Genomic DNA, 22,454 nt, shown 5'->3' with positions numbered 1-22,454 from the left:
CTTGCTTCTCTAAGCATCTTGTAGGCATCTCTGTGATGTATCCAGTTGGAATAATTTACTGACAATATTTACACAAAGGCCTATGATTAACTTTCATGCCAAGTTTTGGTTGCTAAATTCCTGCTCAAACAAACTATTACTTTTCAAAGAATATTATATAAAAGATTTGCCAAGTGGATAAATGGTATAAACTGAGCAATTAGCTGATCTGGGCTGGCAGTAAAAGAGGCAGCCCAGATCAGTCATGATTGCAGCTTTTCTTTGTGGCTTGCATAAAATGGCAAAATGGTTGATATTTGTAACTATTGTCATCTTACTGTCCTTCCTGGATGATAAAATACTAAAGTAGGAAATTTTGCTTTTCATTTTTGTATTAAAAAACTCCTTTCTTTCAGGTGGAACTGCCTCCAGTTTAGAGAGACAAGATTATGGTACAGAACAAACACTTCAAAACTTTTTCGCTACGTGTTTGCCCTGTGATGAGCTCGCAACCTCTCCAAGCTGTGCCCTACCCTGCCAGCCCCATAGTGACAATGAATTGTACAAGTGGATAAGAAAATAGTTAGATGTTATTAACAGATGATAAAATATGAATAATCTAAGAGATGTGTATTGTTTGTTTATTTGTTTGTTTTTTTTGCCAGATGGAAATGCTTCCAGTCCTGAGCTACATGAAATTGGAATGCCATGTAAGAATCTAATTATATAAATATTGTGTAATGATTAAACTTTCCCATTTCTTTAGTCAGGCGGTGTTTTTGTTGTGGATAATTTTCCTGACTAAATAAAGAAGAAATAGTAAGTACACATGTACTTGTGAGCATTTTAAATGGATTTGATGCCATAAAATATAGCTGCTCCTCCCAAGGTAAATTTACTAACAGATAAATAAATTAAACCAACACTTACCAAATACCATATACTGAAAAATGTGGAAAATAACATCCCACATGTTCTTCTTTCAGTTAATTACTCTGCAGCGATAAAGAAGCCTGAAGATATTCCGATCTTTGAACAAATGCGAAGTATGAAACAAAACCTGCAAAACTTCTTCTTTTTCTTCTTCTTGTCTTTCTTCTCAATCTGTCTAATATTGTAGACTGTGAGTATACGTGGAGACTGAACCAGGTTATTGTTTTAATTCTGGGTTGAGTGTTTATGCCTGTATTGAGTCAATAACAACTTGCTGAAACTTATGTGTTTAGAAAACTGAAAGACTTGTTTTTAAATTTAATTGTCTGCTCAGATCTTCACATTTACAATAATTTCATTAGAGAATTGATTACATATACATGCTCAATTCAGGCCTTTTTCTGACCACAAGCCCCTACTGGGTTACATTTGTGATCCCATGCTTTTCATGGCTTGTTAAAAGGTTCCTGAAGCAGTCTATACGTACCCACAGAAGTGTTGTTCTGTTGTTCATTGACACCATTAGCTCAAAAGCATTAACATGGATAAACATGAAGTTTGAAGTCTCGATAACCACCAGATCACTGAAGTGCTTTTTGAAAGCAAATTAAATTAGCATGGAAGAGCGGAAGGTGGAATTTGTTTTTTCTTTTTCTTGCAGGAATTTACTCTCTAATGCATTATATGTGTATTCATTTCAGATAGACAAATGGACACTGATGAAAGTTGCAGTTCTCAGGCTGTTGTAAACTATCTGAACCTAACCGAAGACAGTCACAAATACACTCTGAGCCGGCCTGTTAAACGCCACAATCATCTTACATGGATATTTGTTGAAATGAAAATTTTTGCCATCCTAGATGTGGTAAGTTATTTTTACTGTTTTGTTTATTTTTAAGGACTGCTCTTGTTTTTAATGCTATTTCCTCTGTAGCTGATTAAAAGGATCATAGAAAACCTTTTTTTTTTCAGCTACATTCACGTAGCTGGAAATTTTTTAAATACTGCATTTCAGTCTGGACAATTTAAGTCAATTACTTACTGTCATTTCCTTCTGTATGTGACTGCCCCCCCCCCCCCCTGACTACATGGAAAGTTGTTGATTAAGTCAGAAAAGGCATGGAAGGGGGGGTTGTGGTGGACTCTGGTTGCAAAGTGGTTTGCAGATGAGTGTCTTTTGTCCTGTCTTCCTTCCCTCACCCCCAATCAGTCATGGCAGTTAGCTCCCCGTCCCCGAGCCTGGTTCTGCCGGAGGTTTCTTCCCATTAGAAGCGAGTTTTTCCTTCCCATTGTCGCTAAGTTCTTTCTCAAAGGGGGCCGTTTGATTGTTGTGGTTTCTCTCTATTAATGTAGGGTGTTTACCTTACAATACAAAGCCCCTTGAGGTAACCATTGTTGTGATTTAGTGCTATATAAATAAAATTGAACTGAATTAACCGTATGCCATTAGCCATCAGCTTCTCCCTGAAGTAACACTGCTCAATTTCTTTGCTCACAGAGAGAAACTGATCAGACCTTCATTTCTTACATTTGGGTTTATTTGGTGAGCCTACTCTTAAAAATACATAATTTCTCACTCTATTGGTGAAATTAAAAGTATTATTTTTAAAATGACATTTTCATCTTTTCCTCGCTTTTTTTTTTCTCTGCTTGTACCTCGTCTCTCTTTTTCTCATTCCTCTGTGCAGAGATGGGACAATGAGCACATTTGGTGGGATCCAAATAAGTTCTGTGGACTTGATCATATATTAGTTCCAACCAAGCTTTTGTGGATGCCGGATCTAACTATTGAAGAAATGTAAGTTTAATAAACACTCACTGATTCACAAACAGTCACTACCGAAGAAATTTATTGTTTAGAAATGACAAAAGCCTGAGACATTTAGATTAATTTGCAGGGAAAACATACATTTTCATCAAGCTGTAGCCTTTCAGTCATCAAATAGCTAATGGAATAGAAAATATAGCTAATGAAAAGGTTAGAAAAAAAAACAATCTTTACCTGAGACATTAATTTTATCTTTGAAACTTTGAATCACCATACAAAAAACAAAGAGGGAATATGATGCAATGATCACAGTGCATCCATTGTCTTGAATGTGGTGATTTTGTCAGACATCACTGCTTTGCAGACAAAACTGTTTAAGTCCTCTTTGTTCAAAGTTTTTACCGGTAGCATCCTTCTTATTATTAATAATAATATTATTAACTATCCACTATCTCACCTTATAAGCCTCTTGAAATCTCTCTCAAACATAGAAGTGATATTTTTCAGGTCATTTTCTTCTGTAATATTCTCTTCTGTGCTGTATCTGCTGTATGCAGCAGCCTTCAGACAGTGTAACTGCTGATTTTAAAAAATATCAAAATGTGTTCGAACTTCAGAAATTAGACTTTGGTCACCCAGTTTCTTTTTAGTTCATAGCAGTTTAAAGCAGCGCAGTGAGTAACTAAGATGTGGCGCACAGAAATCTAGATGAATCTTCCATTTAAGCCCCTCCCACCAGTAGCTAGTTAGCTGTTTTATGCTGTAGATACTAAAAAAATACCATTCTTATACATGAGAGTTTTTTGTTTACATAGTAGGTGTACTTAGGTTGTTACAGTCCGTAACAGATAATATACTATTTTTAGTTACCATAATCTAATTTGTTCTCATTGGTTACTCAGGACAGAGAAGGACAAAGCCTCCCCAAGTCCTTATCTCAACATTAGGAATTACGGTTGGGTTGAATTTAGGAATGATCAGGTAGTGCTAAGCACCTGCAAGATGCACGTGTACAAATTCCCCTTTGACATTCAGAGCTGCAACCTCTCCGTGAAGTCTATCATGCACTCTGGTGAGCCCATAACATTTTGTTTGCATGTGTTTTCAATGGTCTGATGAGCACACAGCATCAGAAACCACAACATGTATTCCTTCCTTGTTGGACTGCTCACAGTTATTTTTATATTTCACTACAGATAAAGAAATTCTGTTATTCTACCTGGAAAACAGTACTTTGATCTCAGAGTGGTCTCGTGAGGTGATGCACACACAGTACGAGTGGCTGTTCATCAACATGTCAGTCACCAACAAAACTGTTAACCATTTTGGCTTCAACCAAACTACGATTATTTACACTGTAAGTATTGCTAAAAGCAGAATAAAAAAATTGTTTTTTAATCGGGTACATTGCATACTTTAGCCACACTATGATGACTCATGTTTCTACAGCAAATAAAGGATATCACTATCCATGCTGCTGCGGTTTAGTAAGTTGTAGAGCAATGCAGTGTGCTTGTTGCCAAGTTAGTTGGTTCAAATTAGCAATGATATATTTCAGATAAATACACTTTATTAAGGGGGAGCACACTCTGGGAAGGAAAAACTCCCTTTTAACAGGAAGAAACCTCCGGCAGAACCAGGCTCAGGGAGGGGCGGCCATCTGCTGCGACCGGTTGGGGTGGGAGAAAGAAGACAGGATAAAAGACATGCTGTGGAAGAGAGACAGAGATTAAAAACAAGTAGTATTCAGTGCAGAGAGGTCTATTAACACATAGTGAGTGAGAAAGGTGACTGAAGAAGAAATACTCAATGCATCACAGGAATCCCTCAGCCACCTACACCTATTGCAGCATAACTAAGGGATGATTCAGGGTCACCTGATCCAGCCCTAACTATATGCTTTATCGAAAAGGAAAGTTTTAAGCCTAATCTTAAAAGTAGAGATAGTGTCTGTCTTCTGAATCCAAACTGGAAGCTGGTTCCATAGAAGAGGGGCCTGAAAACTGAAGTTCTGTGACAGACTGGCGACCTGTCCAGGGTGTACTCTGCCTCTCGCCCTGTGACAGCTGGGATAGGCTCCAGCCTCCCCGCAACCCTGAAAAAAATAAGTGGAGGAGAATGGATGAATGGATGGATAGTCACTTTATTAATAAACATAAATTACTCATATATATATTTCATTTGTAAAAGAGAGTGTAGGTGTACAGAAATGTTTTTTAAAAAGAAAATGTGAAAAAAAAAATTTAAGTTTAAGTTTTTTAAGTTTGCATGGTGAACTTGGCCCACCTTATAATAAGCACTCATACTAAACATACACTATATTGCCAAAGTATTCACTCAGCCATCTAAACCACCTGATCATTCAGGTGTTCAAATCATTTCCATCACCATAGGTGTATAAAATTAGCCATGCAAACTGTTTCTACCAACATTTGTGAAAGAATGAGTCACTCTTATGAGCTCAGTGAATTCAGTCTTTGTACGGTGAGAGGATGTCACAGCCTGTGCAACAAGTTCAGTCTTAACATTTCCTCATTACTAAATATTCCACCGTCAGCTGTTAGGGGTGTTATAACAAAGTGAAAATAATTTAAAACAACAGCAACGCACCCACAAAGTAGTAGGCCATGTAAAATGATAGAGTGGGGTCATAAGATGCTGGTGGGCACAGTGAGTAGAGGTCTTTAACTTTCTATAGAGTGAATCACTGCAGATGTCCAAACTTGTTATGGTCTTCAGATTAGCTCAACAGTGCTAGAGAGCTTCGTAGAATGGGTTTTCATCCAAGCCTTACATCACCAAGCACATTGCATAGCATCAGATGCAGTGGTGTAAAGACTCTAAAGCCGTGGAAATGCTCCCCTGGTTTTGACAAATCATCCTTCTCTGTGTGGCAATCTGATCAATTTGACTCTAGGTTTGGCAGTTGCCAGAAGAACAGTACTTGTCTGACTACATTGTGTTAAGTGTGAAGTTTGGTGGATGGGGGATTATGGTGCAGGGTTGTTTTTCAGGAGTTGGGCTCGACCCTTAAGTTCCAGCATGAACATTCCTATTAAGATCTGTTCATTTTCTGAAAGCTGAGAGCATAAACAGTTTCATGCACTCAACTTTGTGGGAATAGCTTGGGAATGGCCCAAAGTAAGGGCCATCAAGAAATGGATGAGCCAGTTAGTCCCTGAGTCCCCTGAGGCTACTGGCTAGAGACACACATGTCAATAAAGGTATTGTGGATCCATTAAAAGTCTGATAGTGTAAGTGTGGTGTAAATGCACTCATTCGCCAATCGCCAGCTTTCCCTATCTTCTCTCCAGGATGAAATGTGTCTACCAGCATAGAAATTAATCATATCAGGTGGGAATGTTTTGTAACATACATTTAAATTCAGTTTTATTTATATAGCACCAAATCACAATTTACTGAGGACTTACCTAGCTGTTTTAAGAGTATCCAAAAATGTAAAAAAAAAAAAAAAAAAAAAAAACTTTTTATGTCATATTTTTTATTATGACATGATTCTGTTAGTAGCAGTATAAATTTCTGTAAACGTAGCCCAGAGATTTAAACTTCCTTTAAATTTAGCATAACAATGGTGACAGGAATAATGCTAAGATCTTTGCAAGTCAAAGTTACATACCGATCAAACGGCATTGATTCTCAGAGAAAGCAGACATTGTTAACTACCAAGTAAAATAACTGAATGTACAGCACAAAATAGATGGATGGAAGGCCTCAGGGCAAATAATCTGCAGGTGATCTCTACAAACCACAAGTTGCATCAATCAACAAAAATATATAGCCAGTCCAAACTGAGGCAGCGGCGGCATGTATATGACTCCTACCTATAACGGCTAGGGAACAGCTGAGCAAGGGAGGGATGCTCAGATAGAAGATGCTATTTATAATTTATAAATAAATATAATACAGAAAAGGGCCATCGGATTAATAAATAATGCAGGGTACAGGGATCATACAAATAGACTATTTTTCAAAATGCAAGCTATTAAATTCCAAGACTTGGTGGAGTTTAAAACAGTGCAAATAATATATAAAGTAAGAAATAAAATGCTTCCAAAAGAAATCTGTAAATTGTTTATAGAAAGAGAAGGTGGGTGTAACTTAAGAGGGAAATGGAATTTAAAAATATAAAGTGTTAGAACAACTTTAAAAAGTATGTCTATCTCTATAGCAGGAGTTAAATTATGGAACAGTCTAACAGAAGAAATGAAAGAAAGTAACAACATAAACCAGTTTAAAATGAAATATAAAAAACACATTTTTAACAAATATAAGAATGAAGAAAACAGGGTTAACCCAGGGCGGTAATGTTGTTCGTAATAGTGTTTTAGTTTGTTTGTCTCATAATTTGTCAATCTGCAAACGTTCAGTCCTTATTTATATGAAAGTAACTATACTGTGGTGTGGCTTGTTTATTTGTTTTGTTTATTTGTTTATTTGTTTGTTTGTTTGTTTTGTTTTTGTCTTTGTCTTTGCTTTACTTTTGCTTCATATGTTGTTTGCTTAATTTAAGGCTAAAAGAAAATTAAATCAATGACAGGTAAAATTTGAGGGACTAATAAGTGTATACTTCTGCCTACTCCTTTTCAAACAAAAGAATGGAATGATATTTTGTAATGATTGTGAAGGCACATGTTTGAAATAAAAATGAACTGAACTGAATATAATACTCTTTTTGCTACTGCACATTGTCACATAATCTTTGTTTATTGCAACAACAAAAAAAAGTTTGATATTGTTACTTGTCTTTCTGTGGCTATCTTGGTAACATATGTATAGTTACCTCTATCCAACATAACCACCTGACATAAAATTTGGCAGATTACCATGAAGAGGAGATCTGTACTCTACATTGCCAATTTCTTGCTGCCAGTCCTCTTCTTCTTGTTTCTGGACTTGGCTTCTTTCCTGATCTCAGACAGTGGTGGCGAGAAACTCGGCTTTAAGATCACTGTCCTGCTCGCTGTCACAGTGATGCAACTTATTCTCAATGAGATTCTGCCCTGTTCTTCAAACAAGGTTCCACTTATAGGTAATGCAGCTGAATCTATCCTTTGTTTGACTGTGCATAGTGCACCAGTTTTACTGCAGAGTTGAGATCTTTTATCACTGAGCTATTTGTTTTAAAACACAATTAATTTTAATAATGACCAAAGCAACCAAAGATGTACTGATCCACCCGCAAAACACTTCAAGCTGCTCATCTCACTGTAACAACAAGTAACTTTGCTGACTCAACACATTATGTGTCCTTGTGATTACTGGGATTCTGGCCTTCACTCTAGTGCTCCAGTCTAATTTCACTTCAGTTAAGTTCTGTTGTATCACATCAAAATACCAGTACACAGCCAATACAGTTAGTGCTTTGAGCAGTCCAATCATGTCAATTATACATCCCCTGGCATTTCACATAAAGGAAACAAACTTACCAGTATATGAGTGTTTTTGTTATTTTTCAGGGCTAATTGTTGTGCAAACCTTAATAAGTCATATTTGTATGATTTTAATACTCTACTCTCAAAATGTTGCACTCTGAAAAGGAAAAGAATAAAATACAAATTAAAAAACTGCAAAATTCATACAATGTTTCTTTAGTAGATACCAATGGCAGTTTTTAACTTTAAAACATGGTTATGTGCTGCTGTAGACTCTTGGTTAATCTGGCTTACAGACTGAATAATTATTTACTTCTCCATCTTATTGATGCTGTCTGCTCTCCTCAGCAATCTACTGTATTGGAATTTTTGCTCTCATGCTGCTCAGCCTACTGGAGACAATTTTGGTGATGTATCTGATTGAGAAAGACTCAACAGCCCAACACAATGAGACAAATGGGGACCAAAGCCTGACTGAGAGATGTGGGGACAAACAGGGCAAATCCAACTTTCAGTGCTCTTTTAGAGGTATGCTGTCCCATAGTATCATATAAGCTTATCATACAAACCTCTATTACCCTTGCAGGTTTGTATGTGCAGGTACGGTTTACAAGCTCAGACTGTTTCAGAGCTTACACTGATTGTTTGTATAATTCTAATGGTGTGGCATTCTGTATGTCCTTTAGACATGACAAAATTTATTCACTGTGCATCTGTCTATGATGCAGCTACTGATGAAGCACCACCTGTGACCAAAGAGGTTAGATTAAAGTACAACAGCTATTATATGCATGGAAGAAATATATCCCTATACTGAATGAGAAAAAAATGTTTATTGCATGTAGCAGCAACTAATAGACCATATATGGCCTAAAACCTTGTTAATTACCTTTCTACAAAACCACATTAGGGTAGCACCAACAAACTGATGGAGGTGTCATTTGATATGGAAAAGATCTCAGATGAGCTGGAGAAGATTGAGAAAACGGTGAATCTGCTCAACAGCAACGAGAGCAACGAGGAGAAATCCGGCTACTGGACCAGAATGGTTAAAGTCATCAACAGGGTTTTCTTAATTTGCTATATCATAGCAGTCACTGTATTTTTAGGAACTATGTTTTCATTGTGGAGAACTGCTGAAGACTAGTATCTCTAAAGTCCAATAAAATAATAATAATAATAATAATAATAATAATAATAATAATAATAATAATAAATATTGCCGATTACATGTACTTATGTGTGGTCTTTGTTCACACCTGTAGTTCATTTCCTTTGGATTAAACCAAGGAATAGGCCAGTTAGGTCAATTTTGTCTCATCTGATGCATCTAATATTTACTGATCTGTTATACATTACTGTATGTATTACACTCTTTTGATGTGAAATGCTCAGTTTATTCTTCAAGTACACAATGAATTATTTAAAGTATATTGTTTTGTAAGTGTAGCTGACAAATCGAGTTAAAAGCTCATCTGTGGGAATGTAAAACAATGTAGCTACTGCTGCTTTATGTGCACATTTACAACTGTATGCTCTTTTAATGCGTAGTCATTATGTCTTTCTATAACAACCAAAAAACCAACCAGGAGCATGTATCAAAGATGATCAAATGAAAAAAATAAAATAAATGGAAATTGGAATGTACAATCAGCGGTCTTTATGAGGTACACTTGTTTAACTGCTTGTTGTTGTAAATGTCTAAATAGCCAATCAAACGTAACCAGCCAATCAACCTAGCACCTTTGGGATGTATTGAAACGTTATCACATCATGGATGTCCAGCTGACAAATCGACAGCAACTTTGTCATACTATCATGTTAATATGAACCAAAATATTTGAGCAATGTCTAAATGTGTGTCACAGAGAATTAAGGAAGTTCTAAAAGTGTTCCTGTTGAGTGTATGTGTGTGGGTGAGTGTGCAGTCCAGAGAGATCTACCTCCATGCTGTAACTATCCAAAATGGTAAATACTTTTTCTTCTTTCTTCTTCTTATTATTATATAATATATTTAAAATTTGGTGCAGTGTTAGACTATTGCCAATTTCTAGAAGGTTGGCATTGATAAAACACTGGTTCTGGCTATTTCTTGATGTTGTATTTTAAAAGTTGCAGGTGGTGGAATTATTCTTTTTTTTTCTTTTTTTTTTACCAGCAAATGTGTAAATGGCTTACAAGACACTTTACAAATCACAATGTAAATTTTCAAAAATTCTGAATTACATAATTTCTCAACATTCAATTTAATAGCCATGCCTGGTGAAAGATATAGTAGATAATTTGTCTTTGGGCTCAGCGCTAAAGGGACTCTTTCATTAATTTTTCGATTAGAAACGTTGCACAATTGCAAAACTTTTCATTAAAGCTTCCTCTTGTACAATCAGTTTAAGCCTCTTAATTTCACATCTATGTAAATTTAAGAGAAGATGCTGAAGTTTGGGTTCTTTTGCACTTGAGGTATGTCAAGAAGAGAAGCATGGATTGACATATCAAATATAACTGCCATTTCTATTGCCCACACACACTAACTATTTTAATTTGTTTATAATTATTATTCACAATTTATATTTTATTCAATAATTGCATATTATCATATTCATCATTTATAATTTAGTATATTATGACTTTTAAGAATAAGATCAAAGATAGCACTGGTTGCAGTGCGCTGTTTCCTCCGTTGCTACAGGGGGCGCTGTTCGCTTCAGTATCTCCGTATTGTCGCTCAGCTAGTGACGTGGATTTTCATTGAAGCAGTCAGTCCTGCCAGAAGCAGTTTCTCCAGCCTTATAGAGCTCTCCCTCTAACGCATTTTAACCACATTTACAAGGTGAATCCGTCGCTCTCTTTCGTCGTTTTTCACTTTTTAACACAGTTGTGCCGCAGCTGTCGAAACAGGTGAGCAGGTCGCGTAAAATGTTCACATTGCAGGGTTTTCCTGTTGCTAGTTCAGAAGTATCTGCAGTAAAAAACTACAGAAACTGGCCACTCATGTCAGTATTTCTTTGTCACAGTCCCTGTGATGTGTGTTTACTCACCACAGACTCCAGGATGAGTAAAAACAGCAAAGTGTTGAACCTGAAGGATAAAATCAGTGGGAATGAAGTGGACCTGAGCTTGTGTAATCTCACTGAGGTGCCAGTCAGGGAGCTGGTAAGTTACTCAGCTGCTTCAAAGCATACTGTAGTTTTACACTCACCGTTACTCTGCTGTGGTTTGTTCCCATTTCTGTTTCTTGGTTAAAATGTCTGTTAAATAATTGCCTGCCACTAATGTCAAACTTGACTTGTAATGTGATGTTTTCCAATAGGCCCTGTTCCCCAAAGTAACAGTTGTGGACTTATCTTGTAACAACATTACCTCCCTTCCTGTGAGTATTGAACACTCAGATTAAACATTTTGTTTGTTTTTGATCAAGTTGATGCTCTTAATAATACAATTTTTTGCAAAGACTGTTTGTTTGAGAAGTTTTAGAGGTCAAAATTATTTTATATTATTAGGTAATTGATCATCTTCAAATGTTTTAAGTATTTCTTTGTCTTAGTTACTTTTTCATTGTTTTAAAAAGTAATCACTCTTGCTTTAGTGAAGTATTTTCAGTAACTTACATTTTCTGAAACTCTGGGAGCGACAAGTTGAATTACCCTGCATGCATTCAAATGTCATAATGAATGAGCTGGGATGTTTATAACTGCTTTGTGTCTCTTTGACTGGGTTATCCTCCTGCAGCCAGAGTTCTGCAACCTGACCCACCTAGTGAAGGTGGATCTGAGTAAAAACCAGCTGACCAGTCTGCCAGATGACCTGGGGAACCTGGTGAACCTTCAGCATCTAGACCTGTACAACAATAAGCTGACAAATCTGCCAGTGAGCTTCTCTCAGCTCAGGGTGGGTGTTCTTTGATAGATGTGCATCCATTGTTTAAGTTAGCCTCATCCAGCAGCCTTAGCTTAGCATAAAGAGCTAAATTCATAGCCAGAGTTTGAGCTACTGGATGTAAATCTCCTAAATCTCAGGAAGACGCTAGTATATGTGTTTCTAAACAAAAATCCTTTGCTTTTTTGTTAACCTTTGCTGCTGATAACTTGCTGTTTTCTTACTTTGTAATTACAAGGTGTGAAGCGTGTGGTTGTTGAGGTTCCCAAGCTCAGTTTTGGCTCTTTCTGTGTGTGTCTTTGTGTTCAGAGTCTCAAATGGTTGGACCTAAAGGATAACCCACTGGAGCTTGGCCTGGCCAAGGCAGCAGGAGACTGTCTGGATGAGAAACAGTGCAAACAGTGCGCCACTAAGGTGACAGAGAGAATGACGAGTCAGCAAATTAATGATATTACCATAAATGCGTCCAAAACTAAAGATCGTGGGGTTTTTTAGGTTCTGCAGCACATGAGAGCCATTCAGGAGGAGGTCGATCATGCTCGAGAGAAACGACTTTTAAGAGAAAAAGGTAGGCAACATAATCATTTGAGAACTTCAAAAAAGTAATAACTAGGAGAAAAAAAAGCTATTTTAAACTAACAAGTATACTGTTGCATTTGGTTGAGAAAGCTGTTTGATACATTAAAAGAAACCGATTTGCAAAGTGGGGTCATATCCTCCCCAAGTGTTACAGGAACATATCTATCCTGTGTATCGTCCACACAAACAACACATTTTTGAAGTTGTGTGAAATGTAGCGGAAACTTCATCTGTAGCTTTAAAAAAACAAATGCAGTGGAATACAGTGAAGGTAAGTATTTCTTACTGAGATCCAGGGTTGTAGAAATTATGAAAAAGCACATTTAAAATGCTCTGCGTACAGTAGGGAAACTTAGATGTTATCAACCATTAGTATTCACACCGATTGATGTACATTAATGAAGCACGAGTCTCACTGTGCTCTTGGAACAGACTATAAAAGGATTTGAAAATGTTGACTGAATAAAAATGGAGGATTATAGAATTAATACTACAGAAGTGCTATTAAAACAAAACCCCCAAAAAACAGGAAAAATAATAATAATAAAAATAAATAATAAAAAATAATTCTGATGAAAATGTGGGACTTTGAGGGTGAATTCTATCACAATTAATATTGTTCTTACTATTAAAACATTATGGTTAAAAGCTGCAGTGACACAGAATGATTACATGTGTAAAATAAGACTGCTAGTACGCTAGTTTATTTTTACACAGGCACAAGTATGTTATGTTTTCAATACCTGTTCCTAGTTGGGGGTTTAAAACACAAAAAGTCTAAATAGTATGAATCTAAAAAGCAGACATCAAGACAAATTAAACAAGGAAAACTATACTTACGACTTTACTGTAAAGTGTGTTCATGAATTCATTCATTCATTCATGCATTGCTCCACCACTCAAATCTATCATTGTTAAAAATCAGAGTTTTCAGATAGATAAATGTATTTAAAGGTTAGTGCAGACTCGCACAATAATTTTGTGGGTTGTTTTTGTTCTGGATTATTTGAAAAAGTATCGCAAACAACAAACCGAGAGGATCGTTGTTAATGGGAGTCTTGTTGCCGCTGTGAAAAGAAGTAAATGCACTTCATCTCATTTATGGACAGCAGGAAAAAGCTCCCTGAAATACAAGCTTATAATGTCCCAGCAAGAATAAATCTGTGTAATTGCATCTCTTCTCGCCACATTTCCTTCATCCTTTAATCAGAGCTGGAGAGGAAGAGGGAGGCGAAGCAGAGGGAACGGGAGGCCAGAGAGAGGGAGGCTCGCAAACGGGAAAAGGCAGAGGAGAAGGAGAAGAGGAGGAAAGAGTACAATGCTCAGAAGGCAGCACTGGCTGCACAAGAGCAACAGAAGAAGAAAAGTGAGGAGAAGAAGAAGAAGAACGGACAGGCAGCAGGTGGTAAATCTATTGAAATAGAAAGTATCCGTATCTATGTTTGAAGACTTTATTCAGCTTGTAACAGGCCTTTTCTTTTTTCCTTTTTCTTTGAAATGCACAAATCACTCAAAGTGGTCAAAAAATCTTTTATTTCTGGTTTGATGAGTCACTCTGATATCAAACATGTGTTTCGTTACAGCAGATAAAAAGGTCGCTGTGGAGTCTAAGCCTAAACCTCGCCGTTCTGTCATTGGTCTGATCTTCAAGCTCCTCCTCCTGCTGCTCGTGGGATTGGCCGGAGTCGCCGCTGTCTGTCGCCTGACTGACCTGCAAAAGGAAGCTTTCTGTCTGCCGATAAACGCCGCAGTGGACGACGGCCTATCCTGGGCCAAAGAGCAGCAGGTTGTGCTCAGACAGCTGGTGCAGAATCTGTCGACTGCAGCGAAAGAGTTTCTCGAATCCACACAAACATCTAAGAACTAAATACTCATGCCTCCATCAAAGCTCAGAGCTCCAGGTTTTCCACTATCACCTGTGAACCAAGGGATTTTGTTTGTTTGTTTTTTAAATATGAGAAATCATGAGTCTCATTAAAGTGGGTAACCCTGCATCTCCTTACCATGTTTGTGATGCTGGGGAGGTGAAAGGTCTGTACAGATAAATGACAATGGAACAGGTGTGAAAACCATCTTAAATTCCTATGGAATTGTCTCTCTTGTACCCTCTTTGTATTACAGTGTGTTTTTTAAAAAAGAAGACGAAGTAATCACCTTAAATGTCTCCCTGTCGACCATGTTTTGCACTTTGACCAGCAGCCAGCTGGTTTGTTTTCTGTGCATTACACGGAGCTCAGTGAAGTGTCAGGGGGCCCTGTCTGTGCTGCACCAGTCACATGTTAGCTGCCAGTCACAGTTGTCCATTTGCCAGTGTTAGATTAGGCAGTCTGAGCATGTGCAGTAAAAGCTGTGTCAATACAAAGACTTTCCAGCCATATAGTCAACCCTCCTTAATTTTGCACTTTGGAGTCCAAATGATAGAAGTGGATTTTATGTTGTCACAGCTTATATCCTCAGCCGGTAAAACATTTTCAGTCACATGAATACCAAAGATATCAGAGGTAATTAAGAAAAAGTGTCGGTATTATCCAGCAGAGAGCAAAATATCTTGTTTCGTACATCCTGTTTCCTGCTTCCAGATCTTTAATAAGAGCAAAAATCCCCTTTCTGATGGTGTAAAGTTGCTTAACCACAAATCTAATCCCGTTTAATAAAAGGGCAATTTCAACAGCACATCTCGGTTTTTCTGCACAATAAATAAATGCTGCTGTAGTACGTGCAAGAAATCTGTCTGCACAAATAAATAAAGAAAATGTACTTCATTACTTTGATGGTGTATGAATGTCATAGGAAGAGATCTTTATCAATAGGAAAGGATGGCCTCCATCCAGTGGCCCAACAACCATCTTCCAAGATTGAATTCGATGTCTTCCATTTCACTATAAAGCTCTATTTCCTTTATGTGCGTTTATAATAAACAAAACCAGCAAATCAGAAAACAAACATTTACCTTGAAAGCTCAATGTGCAAATTTAGAAATACTAAATAATTTCAGTTCTGATATAAATTAAAGCTCAGCCAATGCTGATGATTCTAATACAACAGGTCATTTTAAACTTGATAACACTTTTTTTTTCATAAATCCTGCACAGATTGTATCATTTCATAGATTTTTCCTGCTTCCCAACTGTGAGTATTTTTCACAGACTCTTTAATTTTTCAGTAACAATGTACAAACTGTAAATTTGTCTTTAAACTGGACTACCAATAAACAAGCTTTGTTACTGTCGCAATAAATGAATGTTTAATTCAGATGCAGCGGTGAAGGATAAATAAAAATCATTCAGATATTCTGTTTCAAACCTCTTTAGTTGTGAATTTGGCGTCACTTTATTGAAAGAGTGGTGTGCTGTTTTTAAGAGCGTGGCATGTAAATCTAACCCCCAAGACTGCTAGTTCAATGTGGATATTGAATTAGTGTAAATAAAAAGCCTTTTTTTTTTAAAAAAATCAGTTTTTTGTGTAATTTTCCTGTCGGCATAATTAAATGCACTGCAAAACATATTTGGCTCGTATATTATTTGTGACAGAATAACACCTTGGTGACAAGAAAATGCCGTCAATAGGTTCAGGTCTAGTTTTGTCTTTGTTAATGTAAAATATAGTGTTCAGTCTCTGCACTGCCCTTTCATGATATTAGCTGCAGACATACTTTGGGCAATAAATAAAGGCAGGACTCGTACTATGCATTTTTTTTTAAGTTTCATCTCTCCTCTGCTAATTCGACGTATTTCAGCTTTAGCATAGCATTCAAAATAGTGTTGAAGGTGGTGCAATATGGAATAGAAGAAATGGTCAACATCCTGGTCATTTATGTAAACGCTGTAAATTTTTTTAGAGTTATAACCCCAACAAGTTGGATAGTTGGCTTCCTGGGTTTTGCAGTTTGGTGAAATGTTTAACGTTGTTGTAAAATGTTGTGAAACATAAAGTACTCAGGTGATGGAGAAAGTAATAGAGAATCAGTGTGTAATGAACCAGAATGTAGCTTCTCTGGAGCTTCTGACTTTATTACATCAATGTGACAAACAGGTGGAGCTCATGTGATTATTTGGTATGTTATATGTTAAAGCACCAGGATGGGCTTGGTGGTGAAATTCCCTGCAGCTTAGAAGGTCAAAAAAGAACTATAATGCTCATATTCAAGTTACCATTGATGATCATTGCTAGTGTTTAAAAAAACCCATCTTGATCCACTTTTACAGCTGCACTAAGACACCTCAGAGGACTCTGTGCTGTTAGAGCCATTCTCCAAAACTAGACTAAAACTAAACTAAACGAGCTAGAAATTGCAAACAATACCACAAACATTACTCAGAATGCACTCCTTGGACAATTGAAACCTGAGACTATAAACCACCTAATATGACCAACAAAGCGTTTCGTTTTAGCTGCCGCTGCCATCCATTAGCTTTTTGTCTAATACGTCCATTCTGCGTGAGTGAAGTCTGGGAAACCACAACAAATACGTTTTTTTTAAAAAAAGAAAGAAAATGGGTGGAAAGTGCCTTTAGTGGCGGTTCATGTTTCCTAAATCTGATTTTTCAAAATAGGGTTGGAAGGAAATTCAATTAAAGGTTTGGTGTCACAACTGAAGTTAATGTAGCAATTCTTCAAAAAAAAACAAGTACCTCTCAGTTCAAGTCTAACAAAACAAGACTGAAAGAAATGTAACAATCATTCAAGCAGCCACACTTCAATCTGATTTTCAGTTAGGTCCATGTTTTTGGGGAAAATTACTTTTTTGGAGGGTAATTTTGAAAAAAAAAAAAAAAAAAAAAGTACATTATATCACCTGTTTTGGAATTTCTATATATCTTTTCCCTATTTTAAGGGCTCAGAAATAATCCATTTTACAGCTCCATGAGGCCTGATCCATCATTATTTAATGACAAATTAGGCAGATAAATCTGGAGTTGATTTCAAGTCTTAAACTTGATGGGAAAAAAACTTTCACAATATCTGTCCAAGAGCACCCTCACAGAGGAAGGTCAGCAATCAACAGATGTCTTTATAAAAAAGGAAATCCTGACAGTTTAAGAAGGAGCAAACCACAACATCATCAATATCTGGATTGTATTCTTCAATAGCCCAGTCAGACACATGATCTTAACCCGGTGTAGCATGCTTTTCAGTTACTGAAGGCCGAACGACCCACAAAGAAGCAGAAACTGAAGGTGGATGCAGATGAAAGCGTGCATTTCAATCACATCTCTGCTCTTTGATATGAAATCCACTGTGGTTGTGTACAGAGACAAAAATCACAAATATGACATGTCCAAAAACTTATGGACCTAACTGCAGGACTACCTTAAGGTGTAGACTAGCATTAGCTTGTAGCACACTTGTGCTAATATCACATAGTAATGATACGACTTAACTGAAGTTGATGAGGAGAAGAAGAGGAAAATTTTAATTGGTTTGTTAGTTATGATCTTATGAAATAGTCTGCTCTTCTTCCCTTTTCTGGGAGGCAGTGGGGAGGTGGAGCGTACAGCCCGATCCGGCGGGGAGGTCTGGGAAGCCAGATTGGGCGCCCCCCTTCTGGCTCTCCTCTCTGCTCTCTCCTCCTCTTGTCCCTTTTGTGTTACTTCTCTCTATCACCTTTTCTACCCCTTTGAAGAATTTAGGCTCCATGAGTATTATTTCTCAGTTGCAGTGAATAGATCGAAAATAAACTGTAGGAAACTAAACAGAAGAAAGGAGAAGAGAAATAACAGTTTAACATAAACCAGTGACACACTCCAGGGCCTGATCAACCCTGGCAGGGCCTCCTTATATGAGGCTGTCTAGTGATAATGGCCGAAACACCCGATGAATCCAAGGTCCACTGCTGACGATGTGTCCTAAATTTTAAAATGATCATCTAGATCAGATCTCTAATCCCTAAACCTAACCAAGGAAGGAAAATGGCAGATTAGCCTGGGTAAGACAGAAAGTTGAGGCACAGAACGATGTGTGCTGCTGGTAAAGTTTCGGGCAGCCTTTCCTCATGACAGCCATCCCTCAAGAGTCTCTCCATCTAAAGCAATGCACTATCAGGGACTGTAACATCTAGTCCTTTTTCCTGAATCTCAAGACCTCATGAATGTCTGTTGTTGACTGAATAGGAGGACAGTGAGATTTAGGAGTATGAAGTATGAAAATAAACATGGCAATAAAGCTCCCGCAGCTGGCATTTAATGTTTGACACCAACCAGTTTTCAGCAACAAAATTGAGAAAAATATGTGACATTAAGAGGAATATGAGACTTTAATGTATAAGAGATGTGTAAATAACACATTAGGCTGTGGTTTTTAATGGCTGTGCGTCAGTAAGTGGAAAAAAGCTCTTAATTTCATTCTGGGGACAGAGTGAATAATTAAAAAGAAGTAGCGCCTAATGCTGCTGAAAGCTGGTGACTAAAACCATCAGTTTGGTCCAATTTGAAGTTTAGTTTCAAAAAGTCAGAACTGGTCAATAGAAATACTGAACCAAAATAAAAACATCACCTTTCAATTTTAAGTGTAAATCTTCTCCAAACAAAGGACACTAGAGATATTAACTTGGTTTATAGATAGAGAAGCACAAATCTTTGCGTTGGCAAGTGATTTCTAGTTTGCTAAGGTGGTACACAATCAATATAAAGTGAACCAGCTCCACTAGAAACATCAGCCACAGCATCTTTCATTTCATTTTACTCCTCGGGTCGGAGATGACAACGGTTAAATCAATGTCTCGACTACAGTACACGATTTGATGCGTGAGGATGAAAGTGTGATGTCATATTCAAACCTATGCATTTGTTTTTCAACAGTGTTCAGGTTACAATTTGCAGGTTTTTTCCTCCGCAAAGTCCAACAGCCAGCAAGATCACGCCAAAACCACCAAGACAAATTCCACAAACCTGGTGAAGCGTATCCAAAAAGGAAGAACCCATTCAACTCTATTGTGAATCTGGATTTCCCTATTTAAAATTGTATAATGCGGTATGGCTTTGTCCTTGTCTGCCTCTGTTTGTCTTATAATCAGAATTTTTTGCCACTATGTGACAGAAAATAACATTTCTTGTGACTCGAATACAGGATTCTGTTGCAAGTTTTCAGATTCACATGTCATCCTGTCAAATCATCCTGCTTCACAAGCTGAAGTCTTTAGAAGTGAGAAGCTCAGTACAGAACCTCACTGTGAGAGCAGTTCAGGTCCGCTGCTGCAGGTCTGTCTGTAATCTCGTTCCTTCATATGAGCTGCATCGTCTAGCAGCTTCGTCCGAACGGACTCATCTACCGTCAGCTCGAGTGTCACCTCTTTGAACACTGCACACTGCGACACCTGCAGCAAGCAAGACTTTGTATTAAATTCCCAAACAAAGGGTTTATTTTATAGAGCATATCCACAATTCCACACAGTGAGATCTGGTTACCTCTTGGAAGTGGAGCTTCTTGAACATGGTGATGCTGACCTGGTTCTCCAGCCCGATCTTTGCTTGGAACTTTCTGACCCCGAGTTTGGTGACTCCTGATGGAGGAAAATATGCTAATCACCGCCATAAAATAACAGTTTTTTACAAATGTAATGTAAAAACTGTACTGTACTGTCTACAGTACTTTAAAAAAGGCTGAAAAAAATCTCATTTCCATACAGAAATCTTTAAAAGTCTGACAGACTGTTCTGGCTGCCTCACCATAGCACATCATCATACGTGTCACCTCCTTTCCGATGCCCTTGCCTCTGTAACTGGGCTCTGTTAAAAAACAAACAATAAAAAACACTTCTTCTTTATCACAGAATCAAAACAATGTAACAACTGAACAAAAAGTCTGCACCGAGCATGTAAAAATGCACTGGTTGCTCTCTTATGGATGTTTTTAAGAACCTGCTATCATGATCTCCAGCTCAGCCAGCGAAGGGTCTGTTGGATCAGTCAGGAAGATGTTGACATCTCCCACCATGCACTGCTTCTCCTCCACACTGGGGTCTGCCCACTGCTGCTTGTCCAAAATTATGAACGTGCACTCTGGAAAGGAAACATAAAAACACACAAACACAATGAAAATGCTTTTCTTGGCATTGCTTTCCTATCATGTCTACTGACGGCTCCTCACTGTCGTCATCTTCCCTCCAGCTCTTCTGCATGTCGTACTCCTGATCCAGGGTCAGCGGCTCTGAAGCGGTCAGCTGCTGCAGCTCCGGAGACTTCATCCACTCATGATACCTGGATGAAGTTAAACTCACTAATAAAGACGCCCAGGAAATATGAAATAACAAAGACAGCTGGTTACTATGATCAAACTAAATTACTCAGAAATTGAAACATTTGCTGTAATAATAAAAAATAAATAAATAATGGGTTGAGAAAAATCTATTATTGCCAGAATTAATTATGAACTATATGTTTTAATACAGATATGATATGGGAGGTATTTGTGATTTTGCTGTGAAAAAGGCTATAATAGAAGACAACTGAGGCAGATAAGCATCTTGCTTCTGGCTCAACCTGTTCAGGAGTTCTCCAGCTGGCTATGTCAATAAAACTGCTGCATGACAAAGTATTTAACTAACTTTTACAGCCACACGCACATGTAAAGAAGCTTCCGATGGAAAAACATACGATGAGCTGAATGAGAACTCAGAGAAAAACATCTGCATGACTGTGTGGCTCAGTCATTTTATTTCACTGTTATATGACAGGTTATCTCTAACACTCATTTAGGGGGATGAACAGTTTAGAAACACTCTTATAGTGCAATACATCTTAACGAGTTGCAACACAATAGTTAATAGTGCAAAAGCAGAAAAAAGGCTAAGATTATGCCTCCTTTTTGCAGGTTTCACACTTCGCAAAGCCTTTGGAAGACCACATATTTGATACCTCTGCCTTAAAACATATTCTTTACTAAAGACAAATAATGTGTCTTTACACACACAGTGTAACAAGAAGTGGTGATAAGAAGAGGAATAAAAGGGGGAGAGGACAGTAAACAGCTGTGATGCGGGGATCGCTTCCGCTAACAGCTGTTCACGTTACCTGGGCACGTGGTTTACGTTGTAAGGAACCAGCACGACTCTGTGTCCCTCCAGTAAAGTGTTCTCGTTTATCTTCATGGCACCAAACCGCTGATGAAGCTGTAATAACTTTAAAAGCGATCCACGTTTCTGCTCAGACACCGCTTCCGCATACACGCTTCCTGCAGCTGCGCACATGAGTCACACAGACAGGAGGCGCCACCTGCCGGACAGAATTAGGAAGCACGAAAGGGAGAGAGGTTTTGTTTTTTCAGAACTTTATTTGAAATTGTAAAGTGAACAGTCAGTCATTCCAGTTCAGTTTGTACAGTAGACATTCAGGGCAAATAAGAGTAACAATAAGCAATACAGCCATCCATTCGCTTCCGCTTATTCTTTTTCAGGGTCGCGGGGGGCGCTGGAGCCTATCCCAGCTGTCATAGGGCGAGAGGCGGGGTACACCCTGGACAGGTCGCCAGTCTGTCACAGGGCCAACACACAGGGACAGACAACCATTCGCACTCACATTCATTCACACATTCACACCTAGTGACAATCTGCAATGAAATGAAAATAGGAAGGGTAAATAAATAAAGAAGAAAAAAAGGGATGTGACAGACTTCACAATAGCTTTGTGCTTGAAAATTGTATCTGTGACAGCTCATTTGTTTAAAATTTCTGGATGAATTTCAATTAATGATAAACCTTTTTAATTTGAAGTTCATTTAAGAGAGTTTAAGTAATATTGAATTTCAATTAAAAACAAACTAAATATTGGGATTGAGTTTTGAAATTTACATTTATGCATGTGGAATTTCCTGAGTAAGATATTAAGATTGACAATGGCACATAATTTATTTTCTTTGGTTTCAAAGTAAGTGATAATGTCCTTCCGGGGAGTTTAAACTTCTAACACTAACCTGTGACTCATGGATGAACC

General features: G+C 37.7%; 3 protein-coding genes across 6 annotated transcripts; 2 read left to right on the top strand and 1 right to left on the bottom strand.

Moving 5' to 3' along the window:
• The first annotated feature begins 1,621 nt into the window (after positions 1-1,621).
• LOC146381340 (5-hydroxytryptamine receptor 3A-like) lies at positions 1,622-10,825 on the top strand. The gene is made up of 10 exons (XM_084938613.1): positions 1,622-1,781; positions 2,415-2,455; positions 2,601-2,710; positions 3,583-3,752; positions 3,877-4,037; positions 7,520-7,730; positions 8,422-8,601; positions 8,760-8,833; positions 8,984-9,121; positions 10,763-10,825. Exons 1-10 carry the CDS (start codon positions 1,622-1,624, stop codon positions 10,823-10,825), a joined length of 1,308 nt encoding a protein of 435 aa, XP_084794739.1.
• On the top strand, positions 10,803-15,834 carry lrrc59 (leucine rich repeat containing 59). 3 transcript variants are annotated; one of them, XM_084937331.1, is made up of 8 exons: positions 10,803-10,971; positions 11,117-11,226; positions 11,384-11,443; positions 11,803-11,961; positions 12,259-12,363; positions 12,445-12,517; positions 13,739-13,930; positions 14,115-15,834. In XM_084937331.1, exons 2-8 carry the CDS (start codon positions 11,125-11,127, stop codon positions 14,393-14,395), a joined length of 972 nt encoding a protein of 323 aa, XP_084793457.1. In that variant the 5' UTR covers positions 10,803-10,971; positions 11,117-11,124; the 3' UTR covers positions 14,396-15,834. The 3 variants fall into 3 exon arrangements, with proteins under 3 accessions (XP_084793457.1, XP_084793455.1, XP_084793456.1); XM_084937329.1 differs by having other exon boundaries at positions 10,804-10,971; positions 14,112-15,834; XM_084937330.1 differs by having other exon boundaries at positions 10,804-10,971; positions 11,088-11,226; positions 14,112-15,834.
• Positions 15,835-18,692: 2,858 nt separating this feature from the next.
• Positions 18,693-21,697, bottom strand: nat9 (N-acetyltransferase 9). Of its 2 annotated transcripts, none has more exons than XM_084937332.1 (6): positions 21,537-21,697; positions 20,614-20,723; positions 20,385-20,525; positions 20,193-20,252; positions 19,932-20,026; positions 18,693-19,840 (listed from the first exon to the last, which is right to left on the bottom strand). In XM_084937332.1, the coding sequence occupies exons 1-6, from the start codon at positions 21,611-21,613 to the stop codon at positions 19,691-19,693; spliced, it is 633 nt and encodes a 210-aa protein (XP_084793458.1). In that variant the 5' UTR covers positions 21,614-21,697; the 3' UTR covers positions 18,693-19,690. The 2 variants fall into 2 exon arrangements, with proteins under 2 accessions (XP_084793458.1, XP_084793459.1); XM_084937333.1 differs by having other exon boundaries at positions 20,614-20,742; positions 21,537-21,644.
• Positions 21,698-22,454: the final 757 nt, after the last annotated feature.

The sequence above is a fragment of the Perissodus microlepis genome, chromosome 8 (assembly GCF_051167445.1).
Source record: "Perissodus microlepis isolate ML-2025 ecotype Zambia chromosome 8, ASM5116744v1, whole genome shotgun sequence".
NCBI classification, from domain to species: Eukaryota; Metazoa; Chordata; class Actinopteri; order Cichliformes; family Cichlidae; genus Perissodus; species Perissodus microlepis.
Note: the sequence above shows the minus strand (reverse complement) of the source record. Positions and strands in the feature narration are given on the sequence as shown.

Excerpts from the sequence above, each read along its gene's own strand:
- LOC146381340 (XM_084938613.1), top strand. The coding sequence starts at position 1,622 with ATGGACACTGATGAAAGTTGCAGTTCTCAGGCTGTTGTAAACTATCTG. Across the intron at positions 3,753-3,876 it reads GAAGTCTATCATGCACTCTG|ATAAAGAAATTCTGTTATTC; the intron begins GTGAGCCCATAA and ends ATTTCACTACAG. Across the intron at positions 8,834-8,983 it reads CACCACCTGTGACCAAAGAG|GGTAGCACCAACAAACTGAT; the intron begins GTTAGATTAAAG and ends AAACCACATTAG.
- lrrc59 (XM_084937329.1), top strand. The coding sequence starts at position 11,125 with ATGAGTAAAAACAGCAAAGTGTTGAACCTGAAGGATAAAATCAGTGGG. Across the intron at positions 11,444-11,802 it reads ACAACATTACCTCCCTTCCT|CCAGAGTTCTGCAACCTGAC; the intron begins GTGAGTATTGAA and ends ATCCTCCTGCAG. Across the intron at positions 12,518-13,738 it reads ACGACTTTTAAGAGAAAAAG|AGCTGGAGAGGAAGAGGGAG; the intron begins GTAGGCAACATA and ends TCCTTTAATCAG.
- nat9 (XM_084937332.1), bottom strand. The coding sequence starts at position 21,613 with ATGAAGATAAACGAGAACACTTTACTGGAGGGACACAGAGTCGTGCTG. Across the intron at positions 20,724-21,536 it reads AACGTAAACCACGTGCCCAG|GTATCATGAGTGGATGAAGT; the intron begins GTAACGTGAACA and ends AACTTCATCCAG. Across the intron at positions 20,027-20,192 it reads ACGTATGATGATGTGCTATG|GAGTCACCAAACTCGGGGTC; the intron begins GTGAGGCAGCCA and ends TTCCTCCATCAG.